Here is a 24723-nt window from a genome sequence, read left to right as displayed (position 1 = left end):
TTTGTGTCATGCTTCCCTGGAATGGCATTACATGTTTGGTTATGGATTTGTAGTTTTTCTGTGTAAAGTGGTGGTGTACCTGCTACCTAGGGATGAAAAGGGACAGGATAACCTTGAGGGCAATCTGTTGTAGTAGTGGTGTAGCACCTTATCAGGCCTTCAAGACAAGAGGGGAATTTCCGTTCATTTAAGTGGCTGTCTTACTGAAAAGAGAGAGGGGATTCCCGATAAGTAGCACATAACTTAATCTATGAGAGCCTACATTGCAAAATTTGTATTTGCAGGCTAGCTGATGACTTTACTTTTCAACCACTAATAATATTTTATAGTTTCGAATGAACTGTTATGAAAAGAGGAAATAAGACCTTGATCTTTGCAAACATCTTTTTAAGCAGCCTTCTCACTGGAAATTGATTTAAAATGTATCTTGTTTGTTCCTTAAAGTGTGTGTGAGAGCTTGGATGTTACTTCCTTATGGTTTATTTGAGAACATATTTCTTGCCTGACCTTTATTGTTACTTGTACTCTGCCTCCTTGTTTAATATGTTGGCGTGGTCTTCCTTTTCTTTCTTCTAGCAGACTCCTCTAAGGGATGGGGGCAGGGAGTAATTTTCTATGTCAGTTTTTCTCAGTACTTCTAGTGCTCTAGTACAATTGGCATGCTTTAATGGCAAACTTCGAAACAATTTTTTTTCTTAATTTTCTTTCTGAAGGTACTTGTTCTTCATTCTGTCACATACAAGCTAAAAGAATGTTGTTTTTATAAGTTGTTTAGAACAGCTGCAACCTTTTTGTGAACACCAGAGGATGTTTTAGGACTAGAAAAGTGGGAGTCAGTAGGTTGTTGCTACCAAAAATCATCTTCTATTTGCAGCAGACCTTTCCTTCTGGAAAACTGTACAAATGGATTTTTCTTCCGCCTGGATGACCCAAGGAAGGATGCAGTTGTAGATAATGTATCCGTTACGCTGTAAGTTGAAGTTTTTGTAGAGTGCTTTATTTTCAGTGAAGTTGTAGATAGGAGCCGTCCCAGGGCAAGAGGTGTTTGTTTTCACTCTTTATTCATTGCTAGACATTTCAAGGCTCTTGACTTTTACTCAGCTTTTTGGTTTTTGGCAAAATTTCCTCTCACTCTTTCTTTAAGAGATTATTCATGGGTTCCATGTCGCTGGGACAGACAGTAATGAATCTCATTCTGTACTAGTTGTCTGAAGGCACAGGTTAAATGTCAACTTGGATATCATGTTAGGGGAACAGTGAAAAGGATTATTTGCTTCCCTTTTCTCCAGAAGCTGGTAGCTTGTGAGGAGAGGATGGATAAAGGAGATAAATGTTAACTTGGATAACATGTTAGGGAAACATGAAAGGAAAAGGATCATTTGCTTCCCCTTTCTCCAGAAAGCTGGTGGCTTATGAGGAGACAATGGATAAAGGAGGGAGAGGAGAAGAGGAAAACATCTGAGGTTCTTGATCAGGTGGGAGGAGCCCAGAAGCATGACATAGCACAGATGCCCTATTTGAGCAAATATTGCTGAGTCTTGGTGGAGTGCTGCTGTGCAAGCAGAGGAAGGTACATCAGCCCATTAATCAGCTATGTCTCTTCACTAACTTTAGGGCATGCTAGGAAAGGATATAAGGAAATCTGTACAAAAAAAAAGAGAAAACAAAGCTTAAAAATATGTAGGTTTGCACTCCTGAATTTCTTTTTGCATGTTTTTTCCTTTTTTTTTTTTTTTGCTTCTCTGCAGTATCAGCTTTTTATTGTTCATAAAGAGACAAACAGACTCTTGTTTCAGAGGGAGAGGAGTGGTGGGAAGACCTGGGTAAGCATGGAGGAATGTCCTGTTCACCGCCTCACTCTGGCTCCAGGTCGAAGACATGGAGGGGGGAGGATTTTAATGTGTAACAAGCAGCAAAGTGTCAGAAAACAAGCAACAATGAAAACAAAATGCTGTCAGTAACCTTGGGGCTCTGACACTGAGCAAATGTTTATCAGAGGAAGATTCTGCTGGACATCACTGGATAAGAATGAGTTGATGTCACTCTTGGCAAGGGTGGAAGCTCATTTTTTTCCACATAAACAGCACAACACGGCAAGAGGAAGGAGAGGGAAGGGTGGGAAGGAGGGCAGGCGAAAGAAGAGGAAGAGAGTGCTGTTTGCTATAAATTGGGGTAATAAAAATATATTAAAGCATGGGTTGTTTTGTTGGAAGGGGTCTCGGTGCTGGGACATAAATAGACAAAGGTTAAGGATGCTTCAGGGCTCCTCCTACACTGTGGCTCTGAAGAGCTGTGTACAGATTCCTGACAGCTGTTGCATAATTTGCTTTGACTTGCTCCCAGTCAAGAGTGTACTATAGGCTTATTCCTGTGGGCCTCGTTCAACAAAACTTCATTTGGCTTCAGTGGGAATTTTTGCTTGAATAAAGAAGTTCAGCTTTTGTGACCTCTGGTAGTTTCAGTGCCTGTCCAATGAATAGGAGGACCTCCCCTCACCCTCAATCTCTGCATAGTCTTCTTTTAAAGCTGCATCATATTTTATACTTTGAGTAGTGCAGAGTTTTCTCTGTAGAAAAAGAGACACCACACAGGCATCAGAACAGCGAAAGCTGCCTTTCAGCAGGTACCACTCTGAAGCTAAGAAGTAACTACTGGTATTTGGTGAATTTGAAGGTGAGTGGTCTTGGAAAGCACCTCCAAAAAGATGTAGATATGATGAGTGGATGTTCTGATAGAGCACTTTTATAAAAAACTGTTTCTAAAAACAAAACAAAGAGTCTTCTAAAAGCAAAAAAGCATGTTAAACCTTTAACAGCATCTAATTAAGAAGTTGTCTGTACTGAAACACCTACTACTGGTTGTCCCCTGTATGAATGCTCTTGCAGAGCATAAGAACGACAGGGCTTTTAAAAAATTTATTTATTTTAAAACTTATAATAAAAATAGAAATTATATGGTGTTTGCTCTGTTCGTGTTCATACATTCTAGTTCAGAGCAGACCATTTCTAAAGAGGCACAAGTTAAACTAGAAAAGAGCTCTCCTAGGCTGAAATAGGAGCCAGTGCTGAGCCTTCTAGCAGTATAGATGTGAAGTGTTGTATATATACTCTTTCCTCATTTTCACCACGTACATAAGTTGCTATGAGCAGCCTATAGCTTTACAAACATCTGTAAGGTATCCATGAAGTTAGCAAACAGCCTTGTTTATATAGGACCCTATGCAAACACAGCATCTGGAGCAGCTACTTTCTGTTAATAGCTGCAGGTCTTGCATCCATCCTGACATTACTGGTGCCTAATGGGAGCAAAGTTTAAGTATGCAAGGTCTACCACTTTCATCAGAAACCTAAGAAAGTATGGATTGCGTCTGGCAGATGTAGAGAACCTAATGTCAGAATCACCTGAGAGTAAATCAGTGGTAGATGTAGGAGTTAGAGGTCGCATAGACCTGGATAATACTGTTTGTAGGATAGGCTAAGCCTGGAAAAGGGTGGCTGAGTCAGCAGCACACAACCCTTTGGGAAGGGGGGTGAGTGGGAGTGTGGGGGGACCCCTTCTGGGGCTGTTTGGGGCACCCCTTACCCCCCTTACCCTGCAAGTGCCACTGCTGAACCTTTATCTGTTGAAACTGTAGTGGCAAATTGCTGGGAAGAAGCAGCCCAGCTCTGTCTCATGTGCAACACCAACTTGGAATGTGATCTTTTATTCAATCTTCAGTGATCTGAAAAGCAAAAAGTCTTAGATGCTGTCTCACGGGGATGTTAAGACTCTACAAGTTGCTTTTAAGAGCTTTAAAAATGCCAAATGTAGTGAAAAAGAACTTTTTCTCTATTCTTTAAAATAGCAGCAAATGCACATAATATCTCACCAAATGTTTAATTTTCAATTGTTTTCATGTATGATCATGGAAACTTAATTTGGAAGTATTATGCTTTTTTTCTTTTTTTATTCTTCTCTCTACTTAAAGAATATTTGCCTGGGAACAAGGCTGTCTGCCTTTACAGGTCATCCCTTCCTGGTATTTTATTTCTTTTCTGAAGTCAGAACATTCTGCACAGAACATAAGAATTAATACTGCCAGTGTAACAAACCAAGTTGTTTCAGTGAATAGAAAATGAGTTTTATGGGCATGTATGTGTGTATAATATATATATGTAAATATTAAACAAAGTGGTTTTCTTGAGGTGGCTTTCTACCCTGTGATATGCTGTGGGAGGGGTGTCTGGCTGCTTCTGTCTTGCTTGGTGGCTCCTCATGGATGCTGCAGGGTTCAGGGGCCCTGGGTACTGCTGGCAGAGCAGTCCCGTGGCAGTGTTTGGGTTTGAGGAGGTGAGTGGTGCCCCTCTGCTGTGGCAGGAGGCCTGAGCTAGGGGGGCAAGCCTTGCTTCTCAGGGCATAAGCTGCAGTGGCCGAGCCTCGCAGCTCTGCACTCCCATTCAGGCCCCTCATTAATCATTAGAAAGCTTAGAGTGCTGGAGCCTCACCAAGAGTTGAAACTGACTTTGTGCACGAGCAGTACCCGATGGAGATGTGTTAATTGAAATGCTGTTAAGTTTCTCTAAAAATAAACTGAGTCAGGAAGTCTGGTTTGTTTGTGGTTTTTTTTTTTTTTTTTAAAGCCATAGCAGATAAAATACTCAGCAGCTGAGTAACTATTCTGTGTTTTTAGTTTTGTTTGGCTATTCTGCTTATTTTCTAGTATTAGAAGCATGTGGAATTAGTATGTCCTCATGTACCAATAATTACTCTTATTGGTGGTGTTCTGATGCCGTATATGTCCATAAAATGATGTATTTTTCTTTCTCTTGTAGTAAGAGGGTGTCAAGGGTGAGTTCCGTGCTTTTATAGTTTTGCATACCAAAACTCTGCCCCAGACTGTGGAAGAGTGTCTGTCTCCAGATAATCCCCAGAGTGGGAGAGTCAATCTAAGGGCTGTGAGGAGAAAGGACATACCTATGGCTTTGTGTTGTGTACTGCTGCTGAGGCCTGTTGGCCCCCCGTGTGAGTTCATTTGGCTTGGTGGGCTGGGAGCGACAAGTAGGTAGTTTTTTAGGTAGGTTGATGAGCTGAATCCATCTGTGGAGGAGCTTAGTGAGAACCAGAACTGGGACAAGAATGGGGCCTGGTCTGCATGGCAAAGACAGGTGGCAGAGCAAGAAGACTAATCCCCTTTTCAGCGGCAGAGCACCCCAAAATCAACTCAGGTTGTGGTTCTGAGAAGTGTGTCTTCTTTAATAGGAACAGGGGACTTTTCCCAGCTGGTTGGAGGTTTTCCAGCTAGGAAGGCTTTATAAATCTTGTAATGGACCTTTTAAGTACCTTGAGAGAGACGTGATTTAGGATGAACAAAACTCTACCTACCACATATTTAGAACTGTTAGAGTGAAGAAGTGAAGTTTGGCTGGAAAATGACTGATACTTTCCATGACAGACTTAGGAAAGAGGTTCATGCTATGTGTGAGCACACCATCAGGAGACTGTATATACAAAAATAAAAAATAAAGGGGGATGTTTTTACAGCTGTACTGTGTTGAGTGGGCATTAAGTGGAAGGAAAAATTAATTGCCATATTCTGGGTATTTCTAACTGCAGGGAAATTATGCACGTGCCTGGTGGAGCTGGAATGTGGAAGTTGTGGGGCTGGCTCCGAGATGCGTCTCCCCAGGCTGATGGCCATGCTGAGACTTGAGTCATTGTCTTCCAGCGTGGGGAGCCCAGGCTCAAGAAGCTCCCAGGTGTGATAACCCTGTGCTTTTACTTGTTGTAACTGATTAAAGTGGTACTCCTGGGTTGCAGTTCCCTCCAGGTTACCTATTAGGACAAGATCACACAAATGAGGTGTCTTGGTTTAAAGACAGTGTGTGCCGTGGAGGCAGGACCTGTGATGGAATAGAAATCGCTCCCCACTGAAATTATGCAGATCCGAAATGATGGGACTTTTGAGCAAAAGTGTAGAAATGAATAAAGTTTACTAAAAACGGAGAGCAAAACAGAATGAAACAACAACCAAACAATAAAAGAGGTATTTTTACTTCAGGAATCTTGTCTTCTCCCCTTGTCTGCTCCTCCCCCCTCTCCGTGGCTGGTCCCCAGCAGCTGCTGGACCACACGGTGCTATTGGTGAGTTTTACCCCCCAAAACCCCATGTTGGCATGGGGAAATTCAAGAAGAGAATTTAAACTATAGCATAGGTATTCCAAGCTTACTTAAGTAGGAGCTTATTTTAATAGTAAGATGATCCTCTCTCATAATGTTTTACCTAGTGAGTTCATTTACTAAAGTGCAAAGGGTATGTAAGCTGAGGAGGTGCAATTTGCTTGATTTTTTTTTTTTTTAATTGCTTCTCTCGGGATTTTAAAGCACTTTGTGCTAAGGATCCCTTATTGTGCTTTGTCTTTCTTCAAGGCACTTTGCCGCTTGACAGTATTTGAGAGAAGATTATATAAATATGGAGGTAGTACAGAGCACAGTAGGCCACTTCCTTCTGTGTAACTTTTGAATATTTTAGGTGCCCTAATAAGGCCCACAAAGCTGAATGATTAATTTTTTTAAAAATACAGTCTGAAGTGTCCTAGTTACAGAGATAAGGGTGAAGTTTTGTTTATTCCACACCACCCACATCACTGTGGGGGAAGGTTTTTGTTTGGCACGGAACTCAGAGGTGCTGGGTTGCCTGGGTTGCAGAAGGGGGTGAACTGGCCCTTTTTAAAAACCATGGGCTGGAAATGTTGAAAAGGGGCAGTTAAAGCAGTCTTTAAAAGTTGCTCAGCTTTTTAAAACCAACATAAGAAGTAAAAGAGGTGGTGTATTATCTCCTTCTCAACTCAGCTTTCAAATAATTTCAATATCCTAAATCTAGTTGTTATAATTTCATGCCAGCTCCATGTGTCCTTCTGGTCAGGGAAAATACCCTTGTGTTGCAATACAATGCTGGTAAAAGTAATACTTATTTAGATACTAATACTGATGGGAAAATTAAATCTATTTTATCCCTAGAATCACTTCTAAAATCAGTACTAATGGATGTGGGAAAAGAATCAAAGCAGATTGAGAAAGAATAAGAAAATGGTGGGGGGGAGTCACTGTCTCTGGAAGTGTTCAGGAGGCATCTGGATGTGGCACTTGGGAACATGGCTTAGGGGTAATTATGGTGGTGCTGGATTAATGATTGGACTAGGTGATCTTGAAGGTCTCTTCCACCTTGGGGATTCTGTGATTCTGTGAAAAGTACATCAGCACTTGAGTTTGGATAACTTGAATTAGAAAGATAGGCAGAAAAACCTACAGGTGGGAGAGCTAGGTCAGGGATGAAAACATTGGTTCAGACTTCAACAGCAATAGGTCTTCACAGACGAAATCACAGATGGTAGGATAATCTTTCTGAATAATTCTGTGCTGTTTGGGAAGTGAAGTTGCCAAAGAAGGAAGTTTAATTATCTGAGAGCATCCCAAAGTGATGCTTCCCAAGATAATGCTTCCTTGCTTTGTCCTGAACAGAGAAAAGTGGTGGATAGACCTCTATTCTTTGCTCAATTGTACTTTCTAGTTGGTAACCACTTAGCTTAATAAAAGAATCCAGTTAAACTCTTTATAGGAAAAGGTAAGGAATGATTACTTAATTTCTGTGCAGTATACGCTATATGAGTCATGTATGATTGGGTTATAAGATTTAAAACTTTTTATCAGCCCCACTTGGACCTTGCTACTCCTGAGTAGTGCAGCCATTTCTGCTGATTCTCTAGTAAAGCCTTCAGAGAAGAAGTAAGTATCATCAAAATTAAAATTTGGATGCGAAATGGCAGCCCATATTGCTAGCAAAATTGCCGAGTGGTCAGTTGGGCTGTTTCGTGGTCCGAAGGGGGGACAGGACACCAGAAAGGGTGCAAGCAGACTTGTTTATTCAGGCGTGTGCCCGATTCTTAACCGTCCTGCCAGGGAAAAAGGGGCAGAACATAGGGTGGGCTATCAGGCAGACAAACAGGGGAGCAAATCAGAATAGGGCACAGGCAAAAGGGGGAGGAGTGGGGGAAGCAGGGAGCAGGCAATCTCATGGCAGGCCTGGGCATGTGCAGTTGTGCACCGCGCAGCATGAATACAATGAAACCACACAATAACAGCAACGTCCATATGAAAGTCCTGCCAATTGCTGCATGCTTTTCTCCATCCTGAATTGTGTTCCGTCACAGGGCTGCATGTGAGAAAAGAAGATAAAAGTAGAAAATGTCAACTCTGTTGCATTTACAAATTTAGTCTTGTTCTTCGCCATATTTTCCTGAATGCACATAGTAGAGATAAATTACTATTGCTAGTACCTGTGGCCAGAACATGTCAATAGTATATTTTGGACAGTACTTTTTTAATGTACATTTTAGATAGCACTCTTGAAAAATAGTCAATGACCATAATTCTTGGCCATGATGTTATTTTTATTATGGCAACGTGCTGTCATTAAAGCTCTTCAGGTTTGGGGCTGCAGTTGTAACTGAGGATATAGAGCGTACCAGAAGAGAAGTAATAGAACTTAAGTTTAACACTCAATGAGTTTTGAGCTGTGCCATGGTTTAGGAATGGTACTCCACAATTTAGTGCCCCCACTGAGACTGTCCAAACCACACTGCCACTCGCTTGCTGCTCTCCCTATCCCAGTGGTGCGATGGAGAGGAGAATTGGAGGCACAAAAGGCAAAGATCACGTGTTGAGGTAAGAACAATTTACTGGAAACAGCAATGAGATAAGAAAAGGAACAGTAACAGCAACTATATTAATAACAAAAGTGTACAAAAGAGAGGGAGTGATTCATATGCAAAATGAGGTGTTTTTGCCATTTACTTCCAGTCAGGCTCACTTCAGTTTCCAGTACAAGCAGCTGTTGGGATCCCCTTGTCATCCCAGAAAAAGAGATGGATTCTGCCCATACATATCTTGATTGCATCAGGGTACATTGTGCTCTGGTGTCAACTAAAGCCTTATACTCGTGTGGGTCTGATGTGCCATTGGATCTACACTGTCCAATAGATCTGATGGTTCCTTTCCTCCTCCTGGCTGGAGACAGGGCCCCTTTAGTCCTGGTCATAGTACTTGTTGCTCACTTGTTGTAAATGTGACCTGAAGGTCCCTTCAAGAGGATCTGAAGTAACGTGAGCTCCCCTATTCTCTCTGAGGACTTGCCCACTGGAAACCGGAGCAGCATTTATCCTTGAAGAATTTCCTGCAGTGATTGTTCTTCCTCTCAACTGACGAGCCTTCCTAAGAATCTCTTTTGTAGCTCTAAACGTGGTGTGGACTGCACTGAGGAGACCTGGTAGACCTAGCAACAAAAGCATGCTTTCCTGAACATCCAATGGAAACTCAAAATCCTCCAAAGCTGTTGTAACTGTTTCCTCTCTCCTCCTGAGGGAGGAAAAGGGGTGAAAAGCTTGGGGAAAATCATCTTCCCCTGTTCTCCTCACAGGCTGGGGACAATTATTAATGGACACATCACAGTAGCACCCAAGGTAATGGTAGGAGAGCAACACATCCCAAATGACCCTCATTGCCCTTGGTGTCATAAAGTGATATCCCACAGTACAGCAACAAAGGAATCCTGATCCCTTTCCCTGCTCTGGAAAAGTGCACTGGAACGGGCACATACGGAATATATGCAGGGTGAGGTACCACATCCACGTGAACAGACCAAGCAACACTGTGACCAGCGGTTCTGTACTTAATACGACAGATGCTTAGATAAATTTGTTTCCAACCTGCTCTGGGCAGATCTGTTGTTATCTCAACCCTTGGAGCCTCACACGGGGTACCAAATAAGGCTGTTGTGGTATAGGAATGGTGCTCCCCAGTTTAGCATTCCCGCTGAGACTCCAAACCATTCTGCTGCTTGCTCACTTGCCCCTCCCACCCTCTCCCCTCTGCAGCAGGGATGGAGAAGAGAATTGGAGGCACAAATGGTAAAGATAGTGAGTGGTGGTCTGAAAAATAAAAGCTAGACACGATCCCAGTATGGGGGAACTGGAATAGTTTATTGAACACAAAAACAGTATTTTCAAGGTATCTGAGGTTGGACATGTTAATGAAGAGGACGAGCTGTGTTAATTAGGGAATTACACAAGTTTTTACTACCGTTCCCAGTGGGTTAAATATTTCCCTTAACCAAGATTACATAGGGGGAAAGGGATTAAAGGGGTTTAGACATGGTCTGATACAATCATCTCAAGAGTCCTTTCTGATTTCTGCTGGAGCCAGGCTTAATCCATAAGGTAGAACTTTTAACAGCTCTTGTGAGAAGGGTCCAGCTCCTTCAGATCAGGAGGTTTTTGTCAACCCTTGTTTTCCTTTGCTGAAAACTGGGTTTGGGCTCCCACAATAGTGGGTTCTTGAGATAAGAACAACTTACTGGACATAAGAAAACCAACAGAGAGTGTGATTCACATGCAAAAAGCTCACCAAAGAGCAGCAGGACTGCAGCCATACTAGCTCTGACTGCTCTCTCTGGCTCAGGGCTGTTTTTACCCAAGCAGTCACTCCCTCTGCTGTGTTTACTGGACAAGAAGGCACCCATTCTCCTTGAAAGAGACTCCCTTCCCCTACCTCTGGCAATGACATGAGGTAATATTGAATAACATCTGGGTCCTGCCCATGTCCCCTTCTGGCTGTTAGAGAAATCAACCCTGTCCTGGCTGGAACTAAGACAATCTCATACAGAAATTCCCTTTGAGGAAATAAAAAAAAACAAACCACAATTGTCTACTTTTTTGTGATGACACAAAACTGATGGGTAGTAAACGAAAAGTGTTGATATGTACCTTGTGTTTTGTGTATATAAACGATGGTTTTACCAGCATCAGCACCGTGCTTCGTTTGCAATTAAAAAGTGTTGATAAAATGTTTCACCGACAGATTCTTTTACATACTTAGAAGGAGCTCTTTCAGTGAAACTATCTTTAAAGTTTTCTCTGCCACTTTTAAAACATTTTTCTCCATGTGTGGAAAAGAAAACTGAAGTCTTGGACTTGCTGAATCTGTAAGTAAATGGCCTGTTCATCAGTCTTTTGCTTTACCATGCTGTGGCAGTAAATTGCAAACAAAACTCTGAAATTTACATTTGTACATTTCTACAACTGTAGAAAATGCCCAGAAGTTTGGAGAAAATTAACAGACATCAATGTCAGTTAGTCTAATAAAAGGTGGTACTTGATGAAAAAGCCTACCTCGTTTGCAGGCATGCCATAGATGTAAGCTCGGAGCCTGAGGTGACTGGCCATTTTGCCTTAAATGGTCTTTCCTGTAACATGGTCTCAGGCACAAGGCCTATGAATAAGTTCCCATGGAGAAAACTACATTGTGAACTCAGCCTTGCAGCACTTCAGCTGTTCTGTAGTAATTGCCCGTATGTGTGCTTTTACCTCTTTGTAAAAGCAGCACAGTGTACTCTGTCCCGACTGAATTTACTTTGGATTACTGTGTGTACTCAGGCTGGTTATTGTGGAATAGCAAATGTACCTCAGCTTCATGTGGGGGTGCCCTTGTGCTCAGAGGGGACTTTACATGTCACCCGCTCTCTAAATCACAAAACATGGGTTTGGGATTTTTTTTCTGCTAGTATGGGCTACGTCATGGGGATGAATATCCATGCACTTTTGCCTAAAATAAAATAAAGATTGCTGTGAGGCTAATCTTTATTACTAATAATAGAAACAACTACATGAGTGTTAAGTTGTAGATTTTTTAAAAATTTTGTTTAAAAGAAATTGAGTTTATTTGATCCTACTGTCCCTTTTCACTTTCATCCACAGCCTAGAAAATGTTGCAACTGCTAGCAAATCTCAGCCAAGCTTTGCAGTGAGAGAGAGAGATACAAAAGATAGTTAAGATTCCATTATGTCAAGGAGGATGGGCGGACAGGTAAAGTTGAGAGTCACTCAATGCTTTGCATGCATAAAATAATTGAAGTGACATCTTGCTGCTGCTAAAACAAAGAAGTCTCCCTCTGTCCTTTCTTCCCTCTCTCCTGTCTCCTCTCCTGGGACTAACTCTGGTATTTGCTCTGGTGCTCTGATTTGTTTTGCTACCCAAGAGGAAAAAGAAAACCACTGTATTAGTTCTCTGTGGTTTTAGTGAGGTGAATAATTTTCTGTGCAAGCGCTGTGGTTAGGTGTGTGATGAGGAAGGTGGAAGTTGGATCTTCCCTTCCATGGAGCATGAATTTGGGAGTCAGAAGGAAGAAGCTGTTGATTAAGCTCTGGTTTTTATGAACGTTTATTAGATGTCTGAGAATCTATGTGGGAGAGATTGTGTCAATGCTCAGTGCTCAACCCTTATGGTGCTGTAGAAAAGCAGGCTCTGCTGCTGCCTGCCCCGCTGGCGTTTGGTATTTGAGGGCAAGAGAAGGGGAGGGATGTTCTAGCAGTGAAATCGTTAGACCAAGGAACAGCAGTTTCCATGTGGTCTCAGATAAATCATCTAATCTCTTGGTGTTTCAATTCTTCATCTTTTTAGATGATGTTAGTCTTTTGGCTTTTGGGTTTTCAGACTACTCAGAATAACAGGGTCAGTTGTAGCCTGTGGATATGATGTGCTTGTATAATCAGATGATGGTAGGTCTTGGGTCTCTCTTGGTGTGATTTTTAAAGAAAAAGTTGTTACAGAGTAAATACAATTTATTTGCATAACACAAGAGCATCATCTCTCATTTCCCTGTGAATTACCCCATCCTTTTTTTCATGCCTCATGTCTATTTTTATATTTTGAAGTCTGCTGCAGGAAGTTGACCATGCAATATTGCAACTGTGTAGTCAAAAATGCTTCTTTTCCATATTACTTCTGCTCTCTAGAAGTGAAAAATCAGTGGGGAGATGGACTGAATAGGATCTTGGCTGCTTTTAGTTGACGAAGTGCAGTTGTGTGCTTTATGTCAGCGTGTACTGTGTACCTTTTTCCCTACATGAAGCTTCAAAAGAAGCTTCCAATTTTATGACAACCTCTAGCAACGTTTTGAAGTTTTTGGGCAGTTTTGTGCTTCCAGAGGCATATCTAAGTGACTGCAGACTTAACTCTCAGCACATGCAGATGGTGCACTATTTTCTCCTTTTGTACATTCAGCTTTCTAACAATTTAAATGAAGTAGCATTTCTGATTTCTTTCAGTTTTACTTCTTTTTAAATGAAAATTTTAATTTAGAAATTTTTTGCATTACTGAGACGTGTGTTTTGCAGCAGTCTTCAAAGTTCTGGTCATGATTTGGCTTCATAGTGCTAACTGCTGTATGGATGAGAAAAGCTGCAAGCTTCAATGGTGCAAAAAATTGTGTGCACTTTATTGGTTATGTATAGTCATCCCCATGTGACAGGAGAAAGCTTTAATGATATAGAGAAATCTTTTCAGAATATGGTCCTAAGCAAAAATGAGACTCAGTAGGAAAGCAGAAGTATCACAAACAAATACTTGTTTAGTGTAAATTACAATAACAATAACAACAACCCCCCCTCTGAATCAGAGGTTCTTCTAATGTAAGTTATGTGACCTTGATAGGTGGAAATCTGTAAGAGTGTGGGGGTTTTGTCTTAGAATTGTAGCAAACTGTGTTTTTATAGAAACCTAAATGTCTTGAATCCTCTTAATGTTTGTTTTTTAAGACACATAGTGGAAGAATAAAAGGGGAGGTGATTTATATGTCTTACAGGCCATACCTCACAGGGCTTTTAGAGGTGCAGGTGGAATATTCATATAGAGGGCATATTTGAGTTCTATGGTCAGAAAAGTTGCCTGTTAAACGATATGACAAGATGAGAGTCTTCAGCCCATCTGTCACCCATGCAGAAGTAAATGATCACATGGTACCGACTCCAAAGTAGAGAGAAAATCTGCTGTTACAGCCAACATTCCTTGCAACAATACAAATGTGTTCTTTGCTCATACAATAGCTATTCAGTTTGCCTACAGTCATTGTGTTACCCCATTAAAGTTCAAAGGAATTGAAAATACACAGGCGACAAAGCCAACTTCTGTTTTTTTAGGGAGAATACGTATTTTATTACGAGGTATTTTATCAATGAGGTTTTTAGAAAATAAACTGGTCTGTAAAAGAGATCGTGTGGTTATCCACATTTCAGCTTAAAGATTTCTGTGTGAATAGTAATGATTTTATTTTTATTTTATTTTTTATTTTCTTTATTTTTTTTTCTCCTAATATGCCCTTTTCCTAAGGGCAGCTTGGGTTTTCAAATTTGAGTGTATTGATGTTTCTGAACTCAGGTGTTATTGAAAACAACCAACCAACCAACCAACACCCCCCCCCCCCCACCAGACAAACAAAAAACAAACCAGCAGAAAACCTATGACAAAACAAAACAACCCTCAAAAAAGCTGTTCTGATTCTTCAGGCTTTGCTGAAAATCTAGTCTTTTCTTAGTCTTCAAGAATGAGAGAGATAGCATGCAATTAGTATTCAAAGCATTTAGTCAGTAAGAGCCCTGTAAATCTGATTACATTATCTGTTTGCAAATATTTTAATACCTTGTATTCTGCTGCACATAGATGTGCAATTATTTCTTTTCAGTAGGTATATTAAAGTGCTCCTGCATGGAGCATATATGGAAATGAGCTCACTATTTCAGCTAATGGCAAATTGCTGCGTCCAAACATGTGCAAGCAGCAATGGTCAAGAAACAAGACTGTCTTTAGGGATGTAATGTCATCTGTTTTTTCTGTTTCTTGTGGTACTTAAGAATCTTGAAAGTACTGGCAAAACAATCTTCCCATGCAAATAGCAACAGGGAAGGCAACTGTAATAGTTAATCTGTGGCCAATGAGGCCAGACTTTAATTGAGAAGCTGACCAGACTGGGTATCTTCTACCTTAGAGCTTTAGAAGTGCTTAATGAGGGAAGTTGTGGGGTTGATTTCGAACACAGAAAAATTTCTGGAGGCTTGAAAAACACTAATTCTTTTTAAGCTTAAGCCAATGTTGTCTTAGTGAGGGTAAATTAAATTACTCTATTATATATAGTGTATAACTGTATATTAGTGTGTACTCTAGTAACTGTAGTCTACTCAAATTCAATGAGGAATAGAAAAGCTGCAAAAGTTTTACTATCTTGGATTAATTTTATGAAGAGGAGTATCATAAAAAATGAGGGGAGCATGAGGAGAAGCTGGGAACAATTGAAATAAGTTTCAGGCAGCACAAGTGGTTTTGAAGGATGGGAGAGGCAGAAACAGTGTAGTTAAAGCAGTGTGAAGGGACCTGTAGGCAAAAAGATATCCATACACCAAAACGCAAAAAACCAAAAAAAACCCCACGAAACCAAAACAGACAAAAAACAGGCAAAAAGAAACTTGTATTAGGAGAGCAACAGATTACAAACTCTAGCAGGTTAAATGGGAAGTCATCAGAAAGCCAGAACAGAAATACCTTCAAAACAGCTTTTAACTTTTGTATATTTAATAAAAGCTTTTTAGGTTCTCTAGAAGCTTGCTGAAGAGTCTGTGGGATTGTCCTAAGAGGAGACTTTCAAAAAAGCTTCATTCTTTACAAGGATGAATGAGAAGTGTTCACAGAAGAGGTTTTAGAAAAAATGGTAATGTACACAGTAATAAGCCTTCAGAAACAGGTACCAGAAACAGGAAACGCCTCTGTAAAGCTGACAAGCCATTGCTACTCGTGGTGTGTAATGTGTTACTTTACTTAACCTTGATCTTGGGAGAAGAGTGTGCAATACACCATAATGTGCAATACACCATTGTGAAGGATCAGGAATCAGAATGGGGAAAATCTCAGAAGTGGAAAAAGATGTACAGTGATTGAAAGGACTTTATGATACAGACTTTACAGTTATGTATATACACATTGTATGCTTCCCCAGAATTTATATTTCCCGGGCATGTCCCGGCCTGTTCGCCTCCCTGCTCCTCTGTTTCTCTGCCGATTGGCTGGAGAAGCTGCAGAGAGGGGACAGCCTCCATTCGCCCCTTCTCTCCCCGGTTCCTCCCTATTTTGCCCATGTCCCTATCCTATCCATGGTTTGTCCCCCCCCGCTTGTCTGTCTAATGCTTCGCCCTATGTTCTGGCCCTTTCCCCTCCCGAGCTGATAAAAGACCGGGTGTACGCGTGATTAAAGCATTCCACCTCCATCCCACCCGCGTGTCCCGGACCTGTGCTGTGCCATGGTCCCATCCTCCCCTTTCGGACTGCAGCACACCATAATGCATGCTCTTAAAAAGGGTGTCGATGATTCAACAGGTCCTGCAAAGGGGTAGCATTACAAAAGCAATTGGACTGTTAGAGGTGTGACCATTATATGCTGTAGAAGAATTGACTTGGCTTTTAAAGAGGGAAGTCAGGACTCAGGTTAGAGGCATTTGAAAGTATTACAGAAGTAATCAGAGAAATTAAGTCGTCTGTGGGAGAGGAGCCTGATCAATGGGGTTCTTGAGCTTGGAAAGACAGTGGGATAAAGTTCACCCTGTTCCACAGATTTCTGTTGTGTTATAGCACAATTACAGAGTAGCAAGTGTAAAGCAAGTGAGAAAAGTTCTTTTCATGCTATGGAAATAAGCGTCATACTTATTGCCACAGGATATTGTGGAGATAAATATATACTTTTCAAAAAGTATTAGTGAAATTCAAGTATCCATTGAGCACAATATTTTGAGTCTGAAATAACTGTGAGAGGCAGGAAGGTTGCAGAAGAGGGAGAAGAAGAACTGATAAAGATGTTTTTTTTCCTAAATGTCCACTGTTGTCAGATGTTGGAAGCAGTATTCTGAGCAATGTAGACTTCTGGTCTGATTTAAGAAAGTGTAACTTTAAAAGTCCTCTCTTATTCCACAGAAAGATTGTTTAGTTGATGACAGCAACCCTTTCTGGCCTTAAAACTAGAGACCATATCATCATGTGCTTTGCTGTCTGTAATAATAAATTAACAACTCTGGACCTATTTTGTAATGCCTGCTGTTACTGATTGAAAAGGGGATTGATAAGTGGAAATACAGAAGTCAAAAAGAAATATTAATACTTTTCAGGTTGGAAAGTGCTCAAGGAGTTGTTAGGATTGCTCATTAAAGTAGCAGAACATAACTATGGTAGGGTACTATGTTCTCTCTATATATAGAATCAGTATTGCATGAAGAGCTTTTTTTCAAGAATTTCACTTCTAGTCATAAAAATGCTTTTTAAACTAACAGCTTTCTTCTGCTCGGTAGGATGTGATTTGTTGGAAGTGTATGTTGACCTGGAACCAACAAGGAGATAACTAAGTAGGAGGAAAATGGTTTTAACATGCCTCTGCTTTGCCAAGGAATATGGAAACAATAACAGATTTGTCAAGTCTGTGGGTCAGCTAGCTTTGTAGTGATATATGATATTTCTCTATGCATGACATACTTGCTGTATTATTTTTTTCTAAAGCACCACTGTGCTTTAGAAATGTGAATCTGTCTTTGTCCCGGCTGCTGTTTGTCACGTCCATCAGCTTGCTGTTTACTGATCAGATGTATCCAGAGTAAGTGGAAGATTTTGACTTCTTTTCATTGTGGCAGACACATAAGGTGGTCTGTCATCTTATTTGTTTTATGGAGTAATTTGATAGCCAGGACTGTACATGTTTGGCCAAAATATTTTTTGTTCATGCACTAAAGCTCTACAGTAGTTCTTCTCCCATGTCCCCATTTTTGTTTTCTCCAAGCTACGACAGCCCCCCATGCTGCCTTTCCTTATCAAGTTGGGGTATGTTGTATCACTCATGTTCCAAGCAGCCTCTTCTCAAGGTTTCAGACAGTGCAGAGATGATTCCTGGTGTACTTCCTTCTTTGGAAGAAACCCAACAGCTTGAAAAATGAGTATTCCATTTAATAAGAAATAAAAGCTTTAGATGCTGTTTTCTTTTCATTTAAGAGCAGAACTGTGCTTTTGAGGGCCAGGGATTGATAATCACCCAGAAGAAATCACAGGAACACCCTTTCCTCCGTGAAGAGGAGGTAGTACCTCAATGGTTAGTTGCTCTGAGATGTGCTGGTGACCAGGTTCCAGTTCTGCATGTTCCAGGAGCGAGCCCGGACCATTCAGTGGCCTCTGTTTCTCCTCCTAATAAATATTTTGTTGCAACAGATGTGATCTCATATCCTCTTACAGGCCGCTTGTAAAGCAGTCACTGAGGGATGGCCCTGTTCAGTGGAGAGCTCAAAATGTGGGTAAATGCTTGAAGAAGAACGCGATGATCTTCAAGAGGACAGTTGTTTAATAATACATTATATTATTATCATGTAAATAAGGTTTGCAGTGCTGGCCATCTCTCTCCTCTAAAAATCAAGTTTTCTCAGTGCTGAATTCCTAGAGCCTCTTAGATCTATCTCCTCAACTTTCTGTTAATATAGGAAGAAAGGACACCATCAACACCCTTTTCAACTCCCTTCTGTTTTCTGTGTCTTGCTTTTAGGTCAGGATTTTTCCTGTGGGTTTCAAGTTTTTCATTGGCATAGGGAAGTACACTGCTGTCTCTTAAGTGCAGAGCTCATGGAGGAGGCATTGCATTAAATCTGTTTGGGCTCACTGCCTGCTGCTGAGCAGAGGAGGAAGGGAAGAGATCTGGATTCTGTGGCACTAGAGGTCCTTTCCAGCCTTGCATCCGTTTCTACCCCCTGGGTTTCCCTGGTAAAACCCCACTGGGATTTGAGTGGTTGCACTCTCTCTTGCATCGGGTTTCAAGCTGACTTACTGTTACCATCTGCTCTTTTGGAGTAAAGCTCCTGGCTTGCTAAAAAATAAAGTACAGCGAATTAATAAAATCATAGAATTGTTTTGGTTGGAGGGGACCTTTGAAGATCATCTAGTCCAACCATCCTGTCACAGGCAGGAACATCTTTCACTATCTTTCACTAGATAGGTTGCTCAAAGCCCCATCCAACCTTACCTTGAACAGTTTCAGGGACTGGACATCCAACTTCTCTGTTCCAGTGCCTCAACACTCTCACTGGAAAAAATGTCTTCCTTATGTCCAATCTAAATTTCTTCCAGTTTCAAACTACTGTCCCTTGTCCTGTCACTTCCAGGCCCTGGTAAAAAGTCCCTCTCTCTCTTTTTCACAAACCCCCTTTAAATATTGAAGGTCTCCCTGGAGGTTTCTGTTTTTCAGGCTGAACAATCCCAACTCTCCCAGTCTTTCCTCACAGCAGAGGTGCTCCAGCCCTCTGACCATTTTTGTGGCACTCATCTGAGCTCCCTTCAGCAGATCCACGTCTGTCTTGTGCTGGGGACCCCAGAGCTGCATGCAGTGCTCCAGCTGGGATCTCACAAGAGTGGAGGGGAGGGGAATGTTAGTTAAGAAATGTTAGTGCTTATAGCATGGGTAGTAAGTAGTTACAGTGAACAACAAAAAATGGTGGATCGACTTTTTGACTAGAGGAATTTTCTGCTAGGCTGCAGAAATTTTTTGTGCCTTTTTTTTTTTTTTGCTGTTTGGTGTACTTTTTCCTTTCTTTCAATTTGAAACCAAGCTAAACTGTTCTCTGGCATTGTCAGTATGACCCCAGAGGTCTTTGGAGAAGCTAGTTACTTTGGTTTCTTCTTACTGCATCTCCCAAAATAATACCATAGTCTATCTTTAAGCAGCATGATGTTTGTTTTTTACTGCTAGTCCAAACATTTGTACTGGATTGTATTTCCACCTCTGCCTTCTTACGAAGGAATTCCAGCTGAATAGGGAATGTCTCCCTTCACTTGAGCTTGTGTTTTTCTGGATAAGGAATTAGAGGCTTCTTACAGTTTATTAATTTTTCTTTTAGCGTTATGTAACGTGTAAAGGTTTTAAGTACATAAGTTTAAGTAGCATGTTCTTTCTTAGCTCATTTTATAGTCCTTGGCCTATTCCTCTTCAAAATTCTCACAAGCAGCATAAGTTGGCCTAAGTACATACTTTGAGTTAATTAAATCTCCTAAACAGTGTTTAATTTTCTTCTTCCTCTTGAAGTTGGTGAGAGATTAGTTATAAAAGAAAATTAGTTAGTTGATAGCATCACATATTTGCTCAGTGCTGAAACAAGATAACTGCCTCAGGTGTATGGTGAACTCTTCATTCCTATGTGAACATGCAGCATATTAAAAGCTGACAACATTATTTGGACATTCATCCTGACAACATATTATAGAAGATCACAATTAATGAAATGAGGAAGTACTAGAACACAAAACATAAACATTTTTTAAAAGTCTTAATTCCTTCAGTGGGTTTGTTCCCATCAAAGCTTTTTACTTTAGCTGAAAGTAGACTGGAAAGATTTGCAACTGATATTGATGAACCCAAGATTTTGTTTGAGATTATTCTTTTCAAAACATAAAAAATAATTTGACTGTTGCTCATACATGGGTTTGAGACTAAATGGTGAAGTGTCTGTTTACTCTCCTGACCTCTTGACTGAGGCAGCACAGTTGTAGTGGACAAGTTAGTAAAACAAAATTACCTTTTTTTCTTTTTTTCATCTTAAGATTTTGTGCAGAGGGTATCTGAGCATCCTGAGAGAATAAGATGTTAAGTGTTGATGAAAAGTAAACCTACTTCATTGTATCCGATGAAGTTGCTGCACTAGTTGTTTTTTTTTTTCATTTTTGTCTTCAAATGTTTTCAAAGAGTTTTAACTTTCTCCTATTCATAAGATACTTCTGACTTACATCTTGGTTTCTGTATTGTTCTTGGGTTTTAGCTAGAACTTGATGTCACCAGTTGTAGCCTCCAATAGTCAAGGGGGTCATTCAAAATACTTTCCATTTCCCACTGAGGTACATTCTTGGAAGAACTTTTCCAATCCAAATAACTGGCATTTATTACTTTTTAATTGCTTAGTTTAATACTTGCTTACATTTGCTGTGGGTCTGTAAAATGAGAGTCCTAGAGGGCACATGCATGCAGTCAATGGATTCAGTTTACATAGCTTGATGGATGTTTTGGGAAAAGCATATTTGTGTGTATGTGCAGTTTGTTACAGATGGTGTCCCAACAAGAAAAAGGTTGTGCTAATGCTGAAGAAAAATGAAATGAAAGTAACTAAATGAAGTAGTAAAAAAAAAAAAGGATGGCCTTAGAGCTTAGCATCATTTTTTTTCAGCAGCTGTGGGGAAAGCAGTCAGTATGGCACACACGTGGTTGAGCTCAGCAGACATTCTCAAGATGCACTATGTAGGCAACAATCAATGGGCAGGAGAAATTTCTCTGAATAATTCTGCTCCTCTGGATATTACCAGTGTCCCACTTTTAAGTTGAATGCCTTTTTGTGGAACCTGGTCATGCAAGTAGGTAAGGATCTTAATTCCATATTAAACAAACAAACAAAAAAGTTCATTGTTAGTCTTTGAGATTGTAAAGAAAAATCTTAGAAGGTGAAAGAGTTCTGAAGCTTTAAAAAAGGCAAGATGGACAAAATACAGACATTTCACCTAATAAATTAACTTAAGGTGGATCATTTTTTCATTCAGGTTTGTTTTGGGGGAACAGTGAATTTTTAGAGCTCTAGTTTTGACAGTGTGATTCTATGAAAATAGTTTGTGTCCAGTGCCCTTATGGAAATGCAGATCTCAACTCCTTCCTCTTCTGGCATACATAAATTAGGGGAAGACTCATTTTTCACAGTTTAGGATTGCTTGTGGAGGAGAAAAAACAGGACTCATGTATCCCTGAAAACCAAGCTGATGGGCATTATGGACCTGCACTTAGAGTCTGTTTAGTTTCTGTCAAGGAGGCTGTATGGCAAACTGTTCTTTGCACTGCTATAAATTGGAAACATCCATAAATTATTCTGAATTAGTTTTTCACTACCCCTCATAAATCTTTTCTTCTGGGGTTGCTCAGCTGTCTCTTGGATCGCAGCTGAACTTAATCTGAACAGTCAGATTAATTCTGGTCCTCCCTTTGCTTTGTAGGACTCCTCAGTGGACAGACCTCTCCAACCAACACCAAGCTGGAAAAGCTGGACCCCCAGCAGGTGCTGCAGCTGTGTCTCCGGTACCAGGATCACCTTCACCAGTGCGCAGAAGCTGTCGCCTTCGATCAGAACGCGCTCGTGAAGCGGATTAAGGAGGTGCTGTCGTGTGTCCTCTTGTGATGGGGAAGGGCTTGGGGCTGCATGCTGGGGGTGCAGGTGCTTGCTCTGAGTGGCTGTGGGTCACTTGCAGCAGTCTGCTTCAAAGCAGCCTCCATAGAGAAACTTTGTACGTGTGCACTTCAAGCAAAGTTTCCAGCTTTTCGTTGTGGTTGCTGTTGGGTTGTGTGTTTATTGGTCATGCCCTGTGATTCCTGGCTATAAACAGTGGCTGTTCTTCTAGTGTGGCAAGTGCTGCAAGAAACTCTTGAAGAAGTGAAAGATTACTGACATTTTTAAAGGTAGCATAGTATACATTTTATTATGTCTTATGGTTAGGCTCTGATTTAAGGAAAGAAACAGTAATCTAAACATCTATGGCTGGAGAAGATAGTACTTCAATGGATTTGTAGAGCTAGGCTTCTTTTCAAAGCCCATAACATGCTGTCTCGTTTCTGATCTGTGTGGCAAAAAGGTCTTCCTGTGCTGTTGCTTTTACCAATAAACCATCATTTGGAAATCACTGGTCTGTTTAAATATTGAATTATACTGTTTGGGATTAAATTAATTCCTGGGATGAGCATCCTGCAATTGAACTGTCTTTCTCATATGTGATTACTGATGCTGAAAGCAGTAGAATGGCTGACAGTTTTTTTGTGTGGTTTTTTTTTTTTTTAAGTCAAGACAGGCTGGCGTGAGAGGAGATGTTGTTTGAGAGTGTTTTCTCAGATACTCCCAGATGTGTAGAAGAATTGGTGAATGCTGCATATGTCAAAAGTTATTGAGACCAAATACCTTACAGAGTAAAAAAATTTTGAACACGTGGTTAATTTTTATTCATGCAGTATAAACACTGACCTTGATTTGTTGTTGCTCTATTGGCTTAGAGTTAAGAAAACCCCACATGACAAAATGAATAATAAATTTGGTTTATGGGCTGTTTTGAGAAGCTGCTGTCATCATGAAGTTTTCAGTCCAAAGTAATATGGGAGCCATTAAAATGGCCTTTTATTTTGGTATATCAAGATCTGAGGCCAGCTATTACACAAGATGTAAAGATATTTGCAGATGTTGATGACTCAGATCACACAATCTCAGAAATGGGATTTAATTGCCAGCCTAATGACAGTGTGCTGCGTTAATCCAAGCAGACTGTAATTCTTTTGGCTTTTAAAGTGAGAGAGGGAATATAGACATGATTTAAAGTCATTGTAGACTCCACCAGTACAATCTGCATTAATTGGGCTTGCCTTCTATAGGGCAAGTGGCAGAGTCCCTTTCGAATTAGCTATGGTGGTTTTCTTCCAGTTTGTAAAGCTTGTGCTTATTTTTCATCTAAAATAAATAAAATTATGATACTGATATTATCACTAGCTTCTTTACAACAGACTCCTCTGACAAAGTGATGGAGAAATGGGCGACTCTGCAATGCAGGGAACTGATAAGTCAGATGTGGGTTTTTTTTTTTTCGGCCGCAACATTTAAGTAACTTCAGATGCTTTCAATCCCTCTGCCAGATCTGCTGGATTTTAGTGTTCATTCACTAATAATTTTTAAATTGCACTGGCTGTTCTGCATGTGTGTTCTGGAGCAGCTGGGTGGGACCCAGTTGGCTTAAATTGTTCTTTCCAAATTGTTTGGGATCTGCTCGATGAACTAAATCGAACCAGCAGTGACAGTTGTTGACAACGAGGGGTGCAGCTGAACTAGAGCAGGGTATGTCTCTCGTTACAAATGTAGACAAAGGAAATCCCATTTGGCATCACCCATTTGTCAGCAGTGATTTAGTTTTGACATGTACACAAAGCTTTGGCCGCTAGTAAAGGGTAAAAATGAAAGAGAAAATAAAGGGTATTATGAAAAGCATAATGTGTGCATGACCTGGGACAGTAAATTCTTTAATCCTCATTTTGGTAGCCAGTATTTCCCTTTTCCTTCCTTTAACAGTGTAACCTTTAAAGTGTTTCTTCTGATAACAGACTTATCAAGTGACTGATGTTTTAACTTCCCTACAAACTGTTGGTGAGCTTCAGTCCCTGATACCCTACCATTTGTCTGAGGTATGTTCACTTTTCAGACTATCACTGACTATACTCAGTGTATAGTCCTACTATACAGTGTGCTACACTCTCACTGCCTGCAGCCAGGAGCGTTTTTTTAGTCTTTCCTTGGCAAAATGTCCCAGGGCAAATATCTTTTGTTCATTGTCTGTGTTACCAGAAAAAAGGTTTCCTGGATTCTGTCAAAACTCAGAAGTACTTCTGTAAATTTATTGGTCCTCAATAACTCATAATTGAGTGTGATGGTTTGTAATTGGCACACAATCTGAATTACAATGGTTCTTAACAGGAAAGAGAATAAGCTGAGGAAAAAAAGGAGTGCCTGCATAACAGTAGTTACTGCAGATCTGAGTAGACACATTTGTGCATTCCTTAACTTCAGGGAGCAAAACAGTATAGCTTCACTCTCCATCCCATTTCCCACTTTATCCAGAATTTCTTTGCAATGTGTTGTCTGGATCCATATTTGCTCCTAAATGTAGAATCTGTGTGGCTTCCAGGTTGGTGTGACTGTTCTCTCTCAAGAGGAAATACATTTACCCAAGTGTTTCCTTGAAGGGGTGTCCTAGTTAGAACAGCTGGGACCGATTCATCATTGGATGGGTGTA

At 40.6% G+C, this 24723-nt stretch overlaps 1 protein-coding gene across 7 annotated transcripts in view; it reads left to right on the top strand.

The window, feature by feature from the left end:
- BORCS5 (BLOC-1 related complex subunit 5) overlaps nt 1-24723 on the top strand; it is a 75866-nt gene that overhangs the window by 27493 nt on the left and 23650 nt on the right. For 6 of the 7 annotated variants that reach the window (XR_003531424.1, XR_003531423.1, XM_027666264.1 and 3 more), the window contains exons 3-4: nt 21898-22055; nt 24035-24115. Coding sequence is in view for 5 of the 7 variants with exons in the window: in XM_027666264.1 (XP_027522065.1) it covers nt 21898-22055; nt 24035-24115 (239 nt within the window). In the remaining 2 variants the exon portion in view is untranslated. The remainder of the gene's footprint in view (nt 1-21897; nt 22056-24034; nt 24116-24723) is intronic. The other variant, XM_027666265.1, reaches the window with a different exon arrangement.

This window comes from Corapipo altera, unplaced genomic scaffold, assembly GCF_003945725.1.
Source record: "Corapipo altera isolate COAL_440 unplaced genomic scaffold, ASM394572v1 317, whole genome shotgun sequence".
Classification (NCBI taxonomy): Eukaryota; Metazoa; Chordata; class Aves; order Passeriformes; family Pipridae; genus Corapipo; species Corapipo altera.
This window is presented reverse-complemented; position numbering and strand designations above follow the sequence as displayed.